A 14,318-nucleotide genomic window follows, 5' to 3' on the forward strand; every position below is an offset into this window, starting at 1 on the left:
TTGACCAAGCGGATATATGTGTCAGAGGTGGAGGGAACGAGGAGAAGTGGGAGACCAAATTGGAGATGGAAAGATGGAGTGAAGAAGATTTTGAGTGATCGGGGCCTGAACATGCAGGAGGGTGAAAGGCGTGCAAGGAATAGAGTGAATTGGAACGATGTGGTATACCGGAGTCGACGTGCTGTCAATGGATTGAACCAGTGTATGTGAAACGTTTGGGGTAAACCATGGAAAGTTGTGTGGGGCCTGGATGTGGAAAGGGAGCTGTGGTTTCGGTGCATTATTACATGACAGCTAGAGACTGAGTGTGAACGAATGTGGCCTTTGTTGTCTTTTCCTAGCGCTACCTCGCGCACATGAGGGGGTTGTTATTTCATGTGTGGTGGGGTGGCGATGGGAATGAAGGCAGACTATGAATTATGTACATGTGTATATATGTATATGTCTGTGTGTGTATATATATATGTATACGTTGAGATGTATAGGTATGTATATTTGCGTGTGTGGACGTGTATGTATATACATGTGTATGTGGGTTGGTTGGGCCATTCTTTCGTCTGTTTCCTTGCGCTACCTCGCTAACGCGGGAGACAGCAACAAAGCAAATAAATAAATGAATATATATATATATATATATATATATATATATATATATATATATATATATATATATATATATATATATATATATATATTATCATTTCATTCTTTTTATTACACCTAATCGCTGTTTCCCCGCGTCAGCGAGGTAGCGCTAGGAAACAGACGAAGAATGGCCCATCCAATCACACACACACACACGCACACACACATATATATATATATATATATATATATATATATGCGGGAAATGGTGAATATATGAAAGAAAAAAAAAAAAAAATATATATATATATATATATATATATATATATATATATATATATATATATATATATAAACACCCCTACAGGCACATATACATATATACACATGTACATATTCATACTTGCTTTCATCCTTTCCTGTCGCTACCCCGCCACACCGATTTGCAGTTGAATTTCTCAAGAATGAGTGTGACTGTGTTGCTTATTGTTTGGCTACGATCTTTAATGTATGTATGGCTTAGGGTGAGGTGCCTGAGGACTGTAGAGTGCCTGTATAAGTACCACTGTATAAAAGCAAGGGAGGTAAAAGTGACTGTTCAAATTGGTCGGGTATAAGTTTGCTGAGTGTGTTGGTGATTGAGAGGGTAGTGGCAAGCGCAGAGCAACAGACTGGTGAGGAACTACGTGGTTTTCGGAGTAGCTTAGGATGTGAGTATCAGGTGTTTTACTCTGAAGAATGTGTGCTACAAATACTCAGAGAAAACAGACGAATTTGTATTTGGCATTTATGGATCTCTAGAAAATGCATGATGTCTGTGGAAGGTGTTTCGAACGTATAGTATGGTAGGAAAGCTGTTAGAGGAGAAGAGCTTCTATTAAGGGAGTAAGGTGTGTGTGAGAGTAGAGAGGAGGGTGACTGGTTCCAGGTGAAGGTTAGTCTGCAAGCAGGAGTGTCTGGTGTTACCATAGCTAGTCAGTTTGTTTAGGGATGGACTCCAGTACTTTCTTCTGATAGTAATTTTTTCTTTTAGGTATTCCTTTCTTGTCAAAATGCCCTCTCCTGAGATTACTATTCGTGTATTACTGGGAGAGAGTTTTATATTTGCGTTGCTTCATCTTTTAACTTTGCATATGGTTTACTCTTCCTGTTCATATGGGGCAGGCAGCTTTACATTCGCGAGTCCTCATTTATTAATCTCACATTATGGTGAGAAAGATTTCTGTTGGTTTGTGCCTATGTGATTACATGTATATATGAAACATACACAAACGTGTGTGCACATATTTACCTTTTTGTACTAATAGGAGGGAGTTTTACTCTTCTGGTGCCTCCACTTCTTGATTTTTCTCTATTATCATAAATTTTCTTAAACCTCTGTATGCCGTCCACATCCACAAATCCATTATTTAGTCTACTCCATTCATTCACTCCCCTGGCACTATAATAAGAGTACGTCTTTACATCTTTTCTAACAAGTTTGTTGGTTAATTCTTTGATGCTGGTATCATAGGAGGTTTAAAAGTTACAGGTTGTGATCATGTCAAATCTTACTTTTCTTTCTTCCGCAGTGGACAAATATAACTTTTCTCTTTGATTCCGTTTGTAATTCTGGTAACATCTATGTTTCCCTTGTCTAGATCCCATGTTATTTTTTTGTGTGTGCACTAAAGCAGCATATTCTAGTTCTGGGATACTGTAGGATGTGAAGGCTTGCTGAATAATCCCGTATCCACATATTTTAATGACACTGAAATATTTGCCAGTGGACAGTTTTTCTGTTTTACTACGACCCTCCGAATAAGGGGCTCTGGCAACAGGTTAGGGACGATGTTTACTTTAAATTTCTCACAGATAGATATCTGCGGTTTATATCCTGCTCATGATATTCATATCGTATCGTGGCCTTCCTTGGCTGTCTCCGATTGTCATTATTACTTACTCAGGTTGAACTTCATCCCCCATGCGTTTGACCTACTTCGGAGTAAGTCTAGTTCCTCTTCCCTTTCACTCCCTCTTTGGCATTAGTACCAGCCACACACACACATATGGAGGCAGGAGTCCAAACCTTCTGGGAAGTCATTTACATAGATCATGAAAATCAATGGACCCAGAGCAGACCCGTGCGGCACGCCACTGATGACCATAACCCATTTTGAGAAGGCTCCCCTGACACGCATCACCTTCTGTCCCCTCTGCTAATATCATCTATCGATCGAAGTGGTCTCTACTGTTATTCCTGCCAGATCACCCAAGCCTCTTTACGAGCCTCATGTGTGGCCTAGTGTCTAGAAGCTCTCTGGCAGTCCAGGTACAGACAATTCAGCTAGTCTTCTCTCTTAAGAGGTTCGTTACGCTTGATCTCTTTTCTCGGAAAACGTGTTGTTGCATTTCACTCATGTCATCCTCTGCAGGAAGGCATCCATTGGCTTTTTATTACCTTTTCCAGGATCTTCCAGGCAATAAGTCACTACGGTGACCTGGAGGTTCAGCGCAACCTCCCGGTCCCCGCCTTATGGAAAGGTATGACGTCTGGCCTCTTCCATTCCCCTGGGGATTTTATCTCTCTATACAGTGACATCTTGAACAACATTTCAAGGCCAGTTTGCGAAGTGTCTGTACACACGTCTTCAGTAGCACGCATGGCAAACTTTCATGAGGTTCATGAGGTTTATATGGATCGAGTTTGACTCGTTATCCACCTTATTGGGGTTGGGGCTGTAGTGTCTTCCACTTATTGGGGTCGGGGCTGTAGTGTCTTCCACTTATTGGGGTCGGGGCTGTAGTGTCTTCCACCGGGTAATCACTTTCGATCTTGGTCATTCTCCTCTTCGCATTTTCTTCCACCCTCCGCCATAACAATGGTTCTTAAACTGGGGAGAGAGAGAGAGAGAGAGAGAGAGAGAGAGAGAGAGAGAGAGAGAGAGAGAGAGAGAGAGAGAGAGAGAGATTTCAGCCGGCGGGGTGGAGAAGCAAAGGGTCAGTAGAAAATACGCATGAGGGGCTTAAAAGCAAAAAGTGTGTGTGTGTGTGTGTGTGTGTGTGTGTGTGTGTGTGTGTGTGTGTGTGTGTGTGTGTGTGTGTGTGAGTGTGAGAGTGAGTGTGAGAGAGAGAGAGAGAGAGAGAGAGAGAGAGAGAGAGAGAGAGAGAGAGAGCTGGTTGTGCGTGAACCCCCCATGTGGCACAGCTGATGGTACGACACTTGGTTTACCCTCGTATCGAGCGCGTCTGGCGGCTGGTGGCTGCACAGTACACATGCAAGAGCGGCGTCAGGACTGGTGCATCGTGGGCCACATGCCTAGTGAGAGTGTATGTGTTCTTAGAATTATCTTTAACACCTGAAGAAGGTGTTAAAGATCTCTCGGTCGGTGGATGTTGTAGCTTGTCGTTGACGCCCTTAACGACCCCGGCTGTTGATAGGCTTCAAGGCCAAATAACCAACCAGGAATGAAAGGCTTACAGGAGTGAGGTTGGGCAGCAGCGGACCTTTCGACAGCAGTCAGCAGGGGTTGTGTAAGTATCATGTCAATTATCTCCCATGATAGCCGGGGCAAAAAAGACCCACACAGCACTTGCGAAAATCTTGGGAAACCGTGCATTCTGGTGCTGCTGCCAAAGCTGCTACGTAGGGAGGTGACCAGCCAGAAGTTGGCACAGATGTCACTCTCCAACTCTATAGTTCAGGCTTCGGGCTGATGAAACGGCGGAGGACTCGTGTAGCATAGCTCAAGTCGTCACCCAGGCATTGCTATTCAGTGCGATGAAACCACAGACGTAGCTCAGGGTCTGTAGTTTATACACGATTCTTTGAAGCTGAGGCCGTGGAGGAAGATGTGTTGTTTTGCTGTTACATCGCTGACACCAATGGGGAAGTCGTCAGAGTACTTCCATGGCGCAGTTGCATCCATGATGGCAGCGTTTACGTGGGATCAGTAAGCTCCAACGTCTCATCTTGGTGACGTGTGGGACGCCACTGCTGAGGGACTGGTAGGTGGAGATGGCCGTTCATAGGTCTACAGCTTGGCAACGGTCACTGAGGACATTTGCAAGCTATGGAAATGAATTTTCCAGTCTCGTGTGGATAGTGTTATCAGTGATTGTTTTATGACAGGTTTACTGTTCTAAAGTAATCAAAGAGGCTGAGAGCCATTAATGTCGTGTGTCTCGTAGTTTTTTATGGCTCCAGTCACGGATAAAAGTCCACATCGAGGCCGGGCCTTAACTGAAATATAATTATGAAACGGAAAAAGAAGACAAGGGAAAGTATCCACGAATTTTTGAGAAAATGAAAGACCTGCCTTTTGAAATGGACCAGACCATAGTTATTGGGAAAGACATGAGAATTTAGAGAGTTCCAAAGCTTCGACGTATAGGGAAAGAAGTAGGTATCAAAACGGCCCACCCATGAGTTGCCGATGGCCACACAATAATCATGTGACGCATCAGCTTGCCCAGCATTGCGTGGTCTAGCTAGTGGTGGGGGCACACACGCACCAGAGTAATACCTATTTAAGAGGGAAAGTGAACCAACATTGCGGCTAAAGATAAAATCTAGGAAGCTAGAAATGATGGAGGTTAAGGAATTTATGGTGTGTTTAAATCCACTTCAGCGCATACCTTTCTTGAGTAAGCTGAGATTCGGGGTAATGGCAAAGGCTTGTAACGCAGTAAGATACCTTTGAGCTTGTTGACTTCAATAATGGAGAGAAACGGAGTCTTCCTGTCAACAAGGTATTTTGACCGTTGGAGGAGCAGAGGAAACTGACAAGGTCAGGGGAGAAAACTCCTTTGTACAGTTTCAGTGGTAAATATCCACTAGGACTGGAGGTCAAGTGGTGTCGAGGTTTCGAACTCTCTGACAGATGGTTGCGAAGTGTTTGTTTATAAGTTGAAGTGCTTCTTCATTGGAGGGAGTGATACACCCGCTCTCACAGTCCGTAGGGTAGTGCCCGAGGTACATCCAGTGTTGTGCCCAGGGTACATCCAGCCCAGGTGTTTATCCTCCCTTGGAAGCTAGTCGATAAATGAGCACGTGTGTGTGTGTGTGTGTGTGTGTGTGTGTGCAAGTAGAAGTAGAGACATGGTATATACGTAAAAGGTTAAGAGACAGGACAATACTAGTGTCAAATTATCTCTAACAATAGTAATCCCGCACATACAGATCACATCTCACCTGTGCTCCCTAAATAGATACGTGATAGTAAGGAGGGAAAGAGACGGTAGAGTGATGATTCGCGTCAATATGAAAAATAGCCATAAGCTTCAGGAAATAGTCGACAGTGACCCATACAGACAGTATATTATAGGAAGAGTGACTGTGGGGATGTTATGCACAGTGGTGTTCATATGTAATCTACCAAAGAATTTCAAAGTTCCAGAACATATATATACAAAGCTGTCAACGAAGAGACAGTGAGAATGGCACATGAGGCAGTAAAACATGCATTTCTCAGAGATGGAGATAAAACAACATTGAAAATGGAGGATTCCAGTTTCGTGAAACACATTCGGAATTTGTAAATATCCTGAGCCAACATGTCAGTGAGCACTCTAAGATGAGAGGAAATGACACATCATCATTGCTAGATCTTATCTTCACACGCATACTAACATGGATACTGAAACTATTATATATGATTCACAGTGGTGGGGGGAGTGATCATGTAATGCACAAATTCGACGGTGGTCACTGAGAATGTTAGAAGAGCCGAGATAACACAAGACTTAAAGTGGAGATATGATCGTGGAAACTTCACAAACCTCAACAATATCTATGATAATAAAGACTGGGAAATGGAGCTCAGTAGCCAGGGAAGGGCATTTTGGCGAGAGGTTCTGTGGATGTTGCAGTGGAGAGGGGACGTGTTTACCTCTACCCTCAAATTCCGAGGGGTTAAGAAACTGGGAATCATGGTTCAATAAAAGATGTCAAAAAAGCAAAGGAGCTTCGGGATGTGCGGTAACAAAGATGAAAGCAGCCCTCCAGTCAGACAACATCTACTGAACACTGTAGTAGAGTAAGGAACGAGTATGAGAGGATAAGAGTAAGAATGAAATAAAAAAAGAAAAAAATTGAAGACAAGACGGAAGAATATCTAAAACTTTTCCAAAAACTTACCATGATCAAATTATCAGTTAAAAATCATCTAATCAAGGCTAAGGGACTCTGAGGGAAGAACTGTTGCGGATAATATATGTGAGAAGTAAATTGCAGGTTTAAAAGTGTTTCACTGTGGATGAACTATAACCCAACACTAGGGCGGTGGAATGGGGAGGAGCTTTAGAAAACATTCGGATATAAGACATCAACTTAATGTTAAAAAGACTAGGCCCATGCAAGACTCATAGCCCTAATGAAAATTCACCATACGTTCTGAAGATGTGTAGGAACACTAGACAAACCTACTGAAATGCTGTTCAAGACGAGGTAGATGAAAGGCTAAGTGCCAGTGAAATGGAAAAGAAAGGAGAGCAGTGAGAGGCGCAGACTAGCCTCAGTGATGAATCTGGTCTTTAGTGCTCTGAAAAAGATCATCAGAAAGCAAATGGATGATGCTCTATAAAGGAGAAAGTACCTAAGAAAGATAGCACGGTTTTAGGAAAAGGAGGTCATAATGTGCTGAACGTCTTAGATTTCTATTAAAGTAACAAAATGGAAGGCTGCATGAATAATCATTTGTGTCTGGATTGCCAGAAAGCTTTTGACACTGTGCCCCGCATGGGAGGCTAATCAAGAGACTGGATCACCAGTCAAGATTAAAGGAGAGTGCCGCAGGGTTCTGTTTAGGAACATGCGTTTTTTGACCAGTGTGAATGATTTGCCAAAGGCTATAAACTCTTACCGGAATATGTTTGCAGATGATGCAAAGGTCATTAGGGAAATGAAAGCGTAAAGAATTGCACTAAGTTAGAAAAAGACTGACAGATTCCAGCGTTGGTCTGATACACGGTTGATGAAATTCATCTCAAGTTCAGCGAAATAATGAGGATGGATCACAGCGAAAGAAGTCTTCGATGTGATTATCGTTAAGCAGGAAATAAGCTGCAAGAAGGATAGCTAAGGAAACAAATATTATAACTGCATTCATATTCATGAGTAAGGAATCATATATCAAGATGTTCACATCTTCTTTACGACCAAAACTAGAATATGCTTCTCAAATTTGGTTACCGCAGCAAAAGAAACACAAAGAGCAATTAGAGAATGTCCAGAAGAGAGCAGCAAGCGTCGCACCATAATGAAGACAGCTAAGTTACAGGGGAAAGCTAGAGGCCTTAAAATTGTCTACTGGGAAGAGGAAAGAGTGAGGGGTGGTCAAATCACAACCTTTAAGTTTTTAAAACAACCTGATGATGTAGAAAGCGAATGGTTCTTTGAGAGATGTAGGGATAACAAACCAGAGGACTAAACATAAAATTAAGCACGAAACTTGTAAAAAAAAGTACTTTCATTAAAAAGTGTGGTGGATAACTGGAAGAAAATGAATAGAAATATGGTAAATACAAACAGCACACACAATTTAAAAAGGTATTGTTGTAAATGTTTCAGATAGGCCCCCCAAGTATAAACTTCTCTCGTATAGTACAAATAAATCATTTGACATATAAATACAGGAACAAAATGGGCCAGATGGGTTTTCTGTGGATGTTCTTTGCAGAAATCAAAAGGAGGTATAACCTGTTCATTCAGATCTGATAGCTGGAGCCTAGAAACGTTTGAATTAACTGTTCTGATTGGTTAATGCAACACTCAGGAGCGAGGTAAATCTAAAACTGTTCTTATTTTAACACATTTATATTTATAATTGCAAATTGCTTGCAATATTAATAGCCAGTTTAAATGAGGAATAATTTTCGAAGCTAAAGAGGTAAAAAAAAGTAGCATAAAACGTTTACCGTTATCAAAGAAAATTACAGTTGATTATCAAGTTTTATAAAACGACTAGCGACGTTTGAATTACACGCGGGCATGGAGGTGTTTTCAATCAATGAGGTTACGTGTTTTGTCTCAAAAGGCAATGGTACCAACTGTATGGACTCGTACTGTAAATATTGGTTAGTGCCAGTTTTCATTATTCTGTAGATAATCATTGTCTGCCAGTTTACGTAATTTTTTCAATGATTTGTTTGGATTTATTTTACATGACAAAGAAAAAAAAAAATAGGCAAATTCGACATCAGAAGTTCAAAAGGCTTACATTTAGCACCAGCGCATTGCATGCGCTTCCAGATGGTCAATTAAATATTTTTATATTCATTCGCCACGATGCGTTTTGCATTGGTCACTATATTTCAGGAGATACAGGATCAATCAAATACTGTTCCTGAAATGTTATACCACCTCTTATTTCGTTTTATTTCTGGCTGAAGAAATATTTGAAAATGAAGAAATGGGAAACTAGGCGGTTGTGCCAAAGTCTGCCGCACTGCAACTTCCCATTATCTAAAGGTTTTTGGTTGTTTATGTCACACCTTCCTACTGTAATGTGATGATATTATGAAAACCTTTCATTATAGTATGATGTATTAGACTTGACAGGTGTCGTAAACAGGTAAGGTTTACAGTGCAGGCGGGTGAGCTAGTGTTATATAATGTCTGATTTTCGTCTTAACTCGCAGTAATTACATCTGATAATCATAAAATATCAAGATTTAAGAATATTCTAATTAATACAGTTCCTTGATCTGTCTAACTATAAGTAAACCAATAGATGACAATAAAAACTATGCTAGGCTATTACAGCAGCCTGACTGGTGCCATGTCGCCACGCTCTGGCCAGGAGATGCTCCCGCGGCGGCGTCATTGTTTTGTGGTAACCAAAGTGACTCCCTACTCCACGCACACCCTACACCTGTTTATGTTCAACAATAGCAGCTAAGCTTTGTGTTAACCCAGCTAACAGATATGAGTGAACAGGGTTTAGTGCCGATAACACGAGACCACTGGCTAGTGAAAATAGGGGGGAGGGAGCAGTTGCAATATCTGGGTCTGATTAAGAGGAACAAAGCCTGATACCTTACAGAATGGAGCGGAGATCTTGGGACATTGAAACAAAAGTATACGGGGAATTATTCAGTGAAATTAGAGAAAGGTAAACAAAAGTCATAAAAAGTCAGGAGTAGAACAGTGAAGGAAAGAATTTACGGTCCATTAGATGGAAGGCTTAAAAAGTGAAGAATATCCAGGATCGATGTGTTGACAATAAAGATTTTAGATAAGGGAAGAAACGTGGAGACTGACGAATCAACACCGAAGGACATAGAAAGCAGATAGGCCAGCACAAAAAAAGAAAAAAAAATCGAAGCGGGTTGAAACAAACTGCTGGTTTGCAGACTAAATCATACTGCTAAGAAAGAGGAAAAAGCGTAGAAAGTAGGAATACTTAAAGTAGGAATGTTTAAAAGACTACTAAAGGCTCCAGACTTGCCAGGCGTAGTTTTTCTGATTGAAGAAACAAGAAGAATTGGTAGATATGGGTAAGACATAAGAGAATGCATAGTCATGGCTACGTTCAATTTCGAGATAACGTAACCAGAAGGTTCTTAAGCTAATAAGCATAGGAAGATGGTAAAGGTAATTTACCGAGGAGAGATAGACAGAGATAGATAGATAGATAGATAGATAGATAGATAGAGAGAGAGAGAGAGAGAGAGAGAGAGAGAGAGAGAGAGAGAGAGTCAAAAGGTAAAAATGGAAGGACATCATAGTGCGGCAAGAGGATGGGACAACCCTGCCAGAACTAGAGAGAGAGAGCAGGAATGTTAATTGATGGTAATTTCAGACAATATAATGTATGCAAATGCAGATGGATTAACATTAAATGGTGAAGCGCTGGAATTCAATGACTGAATTTAAGGAAAATGCATCTGATATTGGTAAAATTAAGGAAACAAAAGCTTACTAAGAGATAAGATTACAACTGTTCCTTCCAGGGTGATACATGATAGCAAGGAGGGATGGAGAAGAAAAAGGAGGAGAATTGGCGCTCTTAATGAAGAAATCATTTAAGTTTTTGGGAAAAAAAACCAAGTCAATTAGAGCGGTGAAACTCACAGGAGGGGTCATTAATGCAACTATCTGAGCCATCCCTCTAATTATTAGCCGCAGCGGTAGGCAGGAGCTAGGAGACCTTGGAACACCATGATGCTGGGGATTAGGGACCATAAACTTGCTGGACTGTACCATATTTTCATTCAAAGGCTTAAAGCGAGAAGAGAGAGGGAAAGAGAACTAATGAGAAAAGAAGGAGGGAAAGAGAACTAATGTAAAGAAAGAAGCTACGCTGGCGACATAACAGGAGGTATCGTTCAAGCAAGATCCTGACAAGGATTACGGTTTTTATACCTGTCACTTCTATCAAGCTGGGAAGCAATGCTATACAGTTACATGACCGTCTGATTTATAAATTCGAAGTTATGACCGAAGTTAATTTGCAGTTTAACGTGCGACTCCTTAAGACGAAAGACGGACAGAGCTATCTCTAAATGTCTGCCATCGTCTGCCGGAGTAAGAAAGACGTGGAGGAGGGGGGGAGGCGAATCATTGAAAGCATGACGAGAACAGACACCGAAAAATTACACTTATCTAACTCGTTTCAAACTTCAAGGTGCAGCATAACATAAGCGATCATATCGGTAATAAGATTATGTTCTTTTGCAAGTTGCACAGTCCCGCGAAAATCCGAGCATACCCTAGTCTTCGTAAACGTGTATTTAGTGGTGACCGACGTGGTACAGGCAAGACATGCCCCAGTCATGGCCATCGCTGGTGAAACAAAAACTGGATGAGTTGTGTTGAAAATATCAAAGTAAAAAAAAAAAATCTGCCGTCGTACAAGGTAAGGTCATTATTAGGTGAAAGATTACTGACATTTACCAACAAATTACGAAAAAAAAAAATAGGTACAGTCTCTTACAATAATTTTCTATATAAAAAAAATCTTTCAGGAAGGGTAATATTTAAATGTGTAAAAGACCGAAAAGCGGGTGTCACCCACTCAATATGGGCAGTACGAGTTCTGCAGTAATGCGAATTGTGTTGTAATCGGGTCAAGAGCGCTGTTGCCAGTGGTGTAAATTATACGTGTGTTGTACGCAAATTTAGACGGCTGGGCCACAGACCAAAATGCGCCGATTCATAATTCGTAATGTTTTGTATCCTGTTCCCAAATAAATGTCTTTACCTACAATATTGTTAAAAAATAATCACGGTAATCTGTTTATTATCATTAAGCCCGCATTTTATTTGTTCTCTGTAGAGGTCTCGTTGATTTCCCGAGTCTCCTAAGGATGCCCACAACAGTTTTATATCCATTTCTGGTACATTAATGTCATATCTTGGAGGGAATAACCCTTCGCTAAGTATGTACCTTCTATCACCAAAACTAACAATCGCGAAGATAAAACCTGTAATCGCTGTGAGGGGAAAAAGGTTCCTATGTGTTGAAAGTGCTCATCTTACGACAGATTATGTGAATAGAGCCATGAATTTCAGGTAACAATGCAGAGGGCCGCCACCCTTAAGCACATTCAATTGATAGATGAGCAGACGAAAATCGCTCAGATGACAGAGAAGTGCTAGCTGCGGGCCGGAGTTAGTGCAGCCAACAGCGATATTGCTGACCTTTCCATAGCATTTTACCAAGTTTGTCATATTTTCAGTTTCAGTATTTTCCTCTGTTGCAAACGAGACGATTCGTCGTGAGATACTGCCATGAAATAACGTTAAGTACAATGCACGGACCCGGTATAGTGAATGTTTGTGGAAACAACCGACACTGGTTATTTTGGGTGCGTGGTTGCAATGCCTACAGCTCGAATAATGTGGATATTTAGAATGCTTTTCGTATATCTTGAGCTCACAGATCTAATTTCACACGTTTAAAAAATCATTTGCAATAATTTTCGCACGCCACATAGAATACTGTTAGACCCAATCACAATAAGAATAGAGTTACTACGAGGGCGGCACAGACAAGATGCTCCGTCAGCTGATCAATCGTCTGCTGCCACTGTTTGTATATCAGAAAGGATTAAAATGTACTTACATCTGATCGACTTTTGAGAGTGGATCTTTTGGGTCGGAGGAGGACGTCCTTAAAGTCCAGTTTGACATCATAGTCGATACGTGGCATTTCAATAAACTTTCACTCAGAGAAGCTCTAGGGCTCGTGTTAACACTAGGGCGCTCGATCAGCGAGTGGGGCTTTGGCAAGGCGCAGATGACACTGTTGCCAACTCGCCTGTTTTTTTTTTCATCAAATGTACAGAGTTAATTTTCCTCGTTCATTCCTTCAATAACCTTGTGATATTACGTTTTTTGGCAAACGTGTTACTGGAATAATCTCAGTAGCTATCACAGATTATTATTTAAGAAAATTATTAGATATCTTGTGCAGTGGAAAGGTATCACTGGTCTTTCCCCATGAGTACAAAAACTAATAGAAAACGCAGATAGAAAATGAAACTTTATTTCCACAGTGTATTGTTGAAAGGGTAAACTTAAGTCGTGCTGTTGATGTACCATGAGAAGAAATATTGACAAATTTATCGCTACCAAGGCCGTAAGCTAAAACATGTGTAGCTTATTGTAAGATATAAACATTCATACCACCCGCATGGATTAAAGATATTAATTTACAAAATGAAATAATTTATATCGCAATATTTCATATAACGATATGAATTACTCCATGAAGTTTTCATAATGTATTGGGATCAGAGTGAGGAGTTAGCATTTACAACGAAATTTGAGCTCACGGCAGGAAAAATCAGAGCTACGATGAACGAGGTGTGTGTTACATGTTAAAGGTCAGATGGGTGTATTAATACCGGTAGAACCTCCGCGATTAGATATTACCTCCCATCTACTACAGAGAGAATAAAAGAGGTAGCATTAGATATTATTAGCATTTAAGTATCCATGACAAGATTTTGCCATTAAGTAGGGCTAGCTAGCAGCTAGCATGTAGCGCTCATCACGTATGCTAACTGTACCTTGAATATAAGTTACCTGTCCAAGTAATAACCAGACCCAACGTTGCTTGACTTTTCCATTCGTTTAGGGGACACTGTAGCTGGATTCATATACTGCTGAGAAAACGTGGATCAATATGACAGCGAGATGTGACTTGTAAGCCCATAAGCGAACATGAAAAGACTTAGCAAATACAGCAAAAAGAAAACTGGCAACATTAAGGAAAATTTCAATACATGAAATTTATAACTGATTTGTTCAGTACAGTCAAGACTACACCTCACTTTACTATGAACCAGCGAATCCAAGAATTAATGGTGTACCTTCAAGTATAATACTCAGTCAAACACTTCAACAGTCCTTTGAAGATCAGTGGTAAGATGGCATTTCTTTTTCTCATCTCTGACTACGAGGTAACCTCCAGCACCGAATAAAACGATTCTTTTACAAGCAAACACCACCCGTCAGACCTACTACTATCCGGGAGATCCTACCACCACCCGGTAGATCCTTACATCACCCAGGAAGACTTACCACCACCTGGTAGGAGCTAGTGCCACTCAGCATGACCTAACTCCACCCAGCAAGACCAACTACCACCCAGCAGGGTCTACCATCACCTAGTAAGACCTACTACCGCTCAGTAGGACCTATTACAACCCGTCAAGACTTGCCGCCACTCAGCAGGACCTACCACCGCCCAGCAGGACCTACCACCGCCAAGCAGGACCTACCACCACCCAGGAGGACCATTACC

General features: G+C 41.2%; 1 protein-coding gene across 2 annotated transcripts in view; it reads right to left on the reverse strand.

Annotated features, from left to right (window-relative positions):
• The window catches only part of LOC139760490 (GMP reductase 2-like), an 88,658-nt gene extending 75,862 nt beyond the window's left edge, over window positions 1-12,796 (reverse strand). The window contains exon 1 of one of the 2 annotated variants that reach the window (XM_071683774.1): window positions 12,633-12,795. In XM_071683774.1, the coding sequence (XP_071539875.1) occupies window positions 12,633-12,719 (87 nt within the window). In that variant the 5' untranslated portion in view covers window positions 12,720-12,795. Of the gene's footprint in view, window positions 1-12,632 lie in introns of both variants that reach the window. The other variant, XM_071683776.1, reaches the window with a different exon arrangement.
• Window positions 12,797-14,318: the final 1,522 nt, after the last annotated feature.

The sequence above is a fragment of the Panulirus ornatus genome, chromosome 37 (genome assembly GCF_036320965.1).
Source record: "Panulirus ornatus isolate Po-2019 chromosome 37, ASM3632096v1, whole genome shotgun sequence".
NCBI lineage: Eukaryota > Metazoa > Arthropoda > Malacostraca > Decapoda > Palinuridae > Panulirus > Panulirus ornatus.